This window comes from Typha latifolia, chromosome 10 (assembly GCF_019914945.1).
Source record: "Typha latifolia isolate L0001 chromosome 10, TyphaL0001v2, whole genome shotgun sequence".
Classification (NCBI taxonomy): Eukaryota; Viridiplantae; Streptophyta; class Magnoliopsida; order Poales; family Typhaceae; genus Typha; species Typha latifolia.
Window position 1 is genome coordinate 7,656,372 of NC_133095.1, and position 5,240 is coordinate 7,661,611.

The 5,240-nt window shown below is 42.9% G+C and overlaps 1 protein-coding gene across 1 annotated transcript; it reads left to right on the forward strand.

Annotated features, from left to right (window-relative positions):
* The first annotated feature begins 394 nt into the window (after positions 1-394).
* Positions 395-2,413, forward strand: LOC140796577 (pentatricopeptide repeat-containing protein ELI1, chloroplastic-like). The gene is made up of 2 exons (XM_073149629.1): positions 395-454; positions 533-2,413. Coding segments are annotated over exons 1-2 (1,380 nt in total). The 5' UTR covers positions 395-453; the 3' UTR covers positions 1,912-2,413.
* Positions 2,414-5,240: the final 2,827 nt, after the last annotated feature.

A 5,240-nucleotide genomic window follows, 5' to 3' on the forward strand; every position in this document is an offset into this window, starting at 1 on the left:
CATCATAATCTAGAATTTTTTTATTTGGAGTTTTTTTAAATTCAAAATATATCTATAGCGGAATGAAATTTAATTACGAAATTCGTAGTTTAAATATGAAATTCTGACAAAAATTTATAGTTTAAACTATCTCTAATTATTCTCTTATTTTGTTAATTAAAAAGTGATTAGAGACTTATATAAAAAAGAAAAAACTAATAGATAGAAAAAGGATTAGTAGAAGAAGATGATAAAAAAAAGAAGAAAAGAATTAGCATTAGCATATAAAGTAGAAGATGAAAAAGACGAAGAAGAAAACAAGTACGAGTCATTTCTCTCTCTTATAGTATCCCGTTAATATTTAATAAGGCACTAAATAATAGAAATTGCAAGGTTTGAAGAAAAGTAAGAAAAAAAGCTTTAAATGCAATAGAAAGAAACTAAAAATGACTTGCTTCCCAAAATTGAAAATCAAGTGAGTTTTTGGTACAAATAACTTTTTTTATTGTTTTTATTTTTTTTACTATATGATTCTTAGCCGATTATGGTGCAGTGCCACTTTTTAAACGTTATCACCAAATGAGTATGGGAGCTCTCCAACGCCAACAGCCGGAGCTACTCCACTTAACCACCCACTTCCTCTCCGCCTCCGCTGCCGCCATCCGCCGCGCCTCCTCTCCTCACGAAGCCTTCTCCCTCTTTAGACTCCGCCTCCGCCGCGTCCGCCGCCTCCCCCCTTCCTCCGACCCCTTCAACTCCCACGCCGCCGTCTTCACCCTCAAATCCATCTCCTCCTCCTCCTCCTCCTCCTCCACCGCTTCTCTCATTCCCCACCTCCACGCCTATCTCCTCAAGAACAACCTCCTCTCTAACGTCCACGTCTCCACCTCCCTCCTCCACGCTTACTCTCTCCACTCCCCAAACCATGCCGACCTCCTGTTCGACGAAATTCCCAACCCAAACCTCGTCACTGCAAACACCATGTTGACCTCTCTCTGCCGCACTGGTCGCCTTAACGCCGCTGTTTCCCTCTTTGATGCCATATCGGACAAAGACGTTGTCTCATGGTCTGCCATGATCGAGGGCTACATGTGCCACGGCCGCTGCACCAATGGCCTTGCCCTCTTCCGCGAGATGATGGAAATAGGAGAGATAAAACCAGATCCGCAAATGCTGGTTACACTTCTCTCCGGCTGCACCTCTGTTGGTTCCCTGCAGTCCCTCTGCAAATCCATTCATGCATATGCCGAGAAGCACTTGATGCAGATGAATGAGCAGCTGGCAACGTCGCTTGTTGACATGTATGCCAAGTCCGGTTGCCTAAAAAATGCGTTCATCATCTTTGAAAGGGTCCCACAGAGAAATGTGATGCACTGGACTGCGATGATCTGTGGGCTGGCCATGCACGGGCATGGCGAAGAAGCAATTGCCTTCTTCAACAAGATGCTGTATTTGGGCATGAGGCCTAGTGTGATTACATTCGTAGGGTTGCTTAATGCTTGTTGCCAGTCAGGGTTGATTGAGGAAGGGCAGAAGTTTTTTTACATCATGGTTGAAGAGTTTGGCTTCGAGCCTGAAATTTGGCACTATGGCTGCATGGTTGATTTGCTCGCTAAAGCAGGGCGATTGGATGATGCTTATGCAATCATTAGGAATATGAGAATTGAACCAAACATTATTGTGTGGACTTCCTTTTTGGCAGCCTGCAAGAAGCATAAGAATTTTGAAATTGCAGAAGAGGGAATAGAGAAGGTTCTTGGAATGGAGATTTCCAGCGACAATGGAGCATTGTACACTCTTATATCGGATTTGTATGCGTTGGGCGGTCGGTGGGACAGTGTGAAGCGGGTAAGGAAATTGATGGATGAAAAAAATGTGAGGAAGATCAAGGGGTCTAGCTTCATTGAGGCATTGAGCACCAGAGCTCTTTAGTTGCAGCAGTTAGTTGATACTCATGGAAGGAAGTGCGGGATTGCAGTGGAATATCTCTAGATTGTTACTTCTCTGTGTTACTTGGTGTCTTGAACAACTGAGCTGGAGACTGGAGCTAAAAATCAGACCATATCATGATGGACTTCAAAAGAGGAAGCGATAAAACTATTGCCATTGAATTGGCTATACATGGACTGATCAGGTCAGAAAATGACTGCCAAGAAAGATATTGCATGAGAACAAAGGAAGAAACTGAAAGAGACTAAGATGATTTGATTTTAGGTCATTACAGATACTCCTAATAAATGACTTCAGATTTGTGAGAAACATGCAGTTCTGAGTATATATGCGACCTTTTGTTCTATTGCTGGGCAACACTTGTGGGTGAAAATAAAGGATGATGATATATGAGCAGGAAAAGAAAGAATTAAGGTTATGATCTTTTTGTGATGGAAATAGAGCTCCTTAGCGCGGAACATTAGTAAACACCATTTCACTTCAATTGGTTCATATGTATGCGTTTTTAAGCCCCCGATCACTTCAGGAATAACAAAAATTCTTATACCATAATACAACCACTTATTTCAGAAAATAGCTAAACACTTTAATAGACATATTTCAGAATATAAATACTATTTATCAAACTTATATTTTATACCACACACTACCCAATTACAAATTTACCTTGATTTGACAACAATCTCTCTTAAATATTGTTATGAACTAGGTCTGGAACAATCCGTTCGTAGGATGATCCTGAGATTTTGCGAGGTAGTCAACTCGAAGTCTCCAGATCTAATAGCTTTGGAATGAAGTCAATCGGAGATCTAGATGGAAAGTTATAATTAAAATAGTATAGCAATGTCAGATAGGGTAGAACGGTAAATAACCGACATTGCGGCGGTTGTCGGAGAGTGGCGAATGCTCAAGGGTGGTGGGCGACCATAATGTAGGGTGGCTGCTGGTGGAAGAAGGTGGCTTGAGTTTGGAAGGACGGAATGCTTATACGGCTATGATATACTCCTAGAAAGATAAGGCGATCTAACAGCTATTATAAAAGATAAAAACGATAAGAAATATTTGGCTAAACTCATATTCATTTCATGATAATTATCAACACATGTCCACTCCTATTTATAAGAGTAAATATTTCTAGCGGACCAGATCCACATGCGAATTATCTAATTTATTTAAAATTTAAAATAATAAGATAAAGCTAAGTAACTAACTTAACTCGACTCGACTTGACTCGACTTAATTTATATGGTTGGATCGTAATAATCTACCACGCTTCGGACAACTTGTCCTCAAGGTGACTAGTCTTTCACGTCCTTGTACTCATACAACTTGTCGTGCTAATCAGTGGATTCGGATTCGTCTTCCTCAAGTTTGCCTAGGAACATGACGTGGGTTAGATGACGCTTGCATTTATAACCGGGGGTAAATCGGGCATCACAGTAAAAAGATAAGCTTTTCTTTGGCGCTTTACCAAGTTTTTGGGTACAAAGCAGCACGATATCATCTGTTGGTTAGGTTGAGCTGTCAGTGTAGGCTGAGTTGGGACAGATGCCGTCTCTAATGGGCCGTGGGATTGAACCATCTTTCTTCTCTCCTCCTTGCGGATCTAGTTCAGCTGATCCAACTTGGACTCCATTAGAACAGCTAAGGAGAAGGTCTCATTATAAGTAGTGGGCCTCAAAGCCTTGTGGTATGAACAAAAAGTCCACAACCTGATCTGGATCGATTGTAGGAAAGCAGCCTGTGTAGTGCTCGCATTCAAACGCACAAATTACGTTCTCTGTCGATGTGAATGCCTGCAGGTGTTTGCAAGGGCATTCGAATGCACCCTCTCCCGCATTCGAATGCAACATACATAATCCTTATTTTTTTATGAATTAAATAACTAGCACAATAAGAAAAAACTCTCGTAAGGTGCATTAGCCTACCTCGCTTCCCCCATCTTGTTCTCAAGGTGCAAAGTCGGGGAAATTCTCCAAGATGTCTGTCTACAGCTACCACGTCGCCTCGTCGGATGGCTTGCTATGACGTCGTCGATGCCTCACAACTACACGAATTGGCTCCACAACTGCTATCTCCTCCAATGGCTCGGGTAGAATTGATCCCATGACCTGGTGATCTTCAATCAGCTCCCTCAGCAGTGAAACATGAAAGACCGGGTGTACTCTCAACCCCTCAAGCAGCTCCAAGTGATATGAAACCGGACCGATACGCTCTAACACCCGAAACAGACCGAAGTAGTGATGTGCTAACTTTTGATTTCGTATCGGACGTAAGGTCACCTATTAGCTGTCGGTATGGTTGCACCCTTTTGAACACCCAACTGCTGATGTCGAACTCCTGCTCCCAATGGCTGTGATCATAAATTTGTTTCATGCGGTTTTGAGCAAGTTTAAGATGGGCACGCAACCTCCTCAATGTGGCGTCTCTATCCATTAACGCCAAGTCCACATTCGTCCGATCTACAAATGCCACAGGGTCATAGGCGCGTAATGTCGGAGCCGTGTGCCCATATACCATCTCGAACGGAGTCATGCCAATACAGTTGTGGAGGGTGGTGTTGTAAGTCCACTCTGCCCACGATAAGAACTCCAACAAGCATCTCGACATCTCTCCCATAAAGCATCGCAAATATTGCTCGATGCCTCAATTGACCACCTCGGTTTGGCCGTCTGTTTGTGGATGGTAGGCCGAACTGAGGTTTAACCGAGTCCCCTACAATTTGGAGAACTCCATCCAAAAGTCGCTAACAAATACACAATCACGATTGAAGACAATCATGCGTGGCATGCCATGCAACCTAGCAACATCTTTCAATAAAATTTTAGCCACTGACTTGGCTGAAAATAGATGCGACAATGTGGAAAAATGCACATACTTAATCTGTCAACCACCACAAAAATAACTGAGTAACCACATACCAACGGAAGACCTTCTGTGAAATCTATAGAAATATCTTCCCAAACACGGTTCAGTATCGATAGAGGCTGAAGTAATCCGTCTGATTTCAATGTAGTTAGCTTCGCCCTTTGATAGATTTTGCAAGTACGAACAAAATCCTCTCATCTTTCCTTAGTCCTGGCCACGTGCAGCTCTGTGATAGCCCCTATAAGTCCTCAAAACACTCTCATGACCGGCTTCCGGAGTTTGGTGGAAATGCTCCAACAATTTCTGCCGCAATCCATCGTCCGCGGGCACCCAGATGCACCCGGTCCAACAGCAGACCACCTCAGTTCTCCAGCTCCAGATGGCACTCCGGATCATGCAACACCTCATATAATAACCTCTTAACATCTGGTTCAGATGTACAT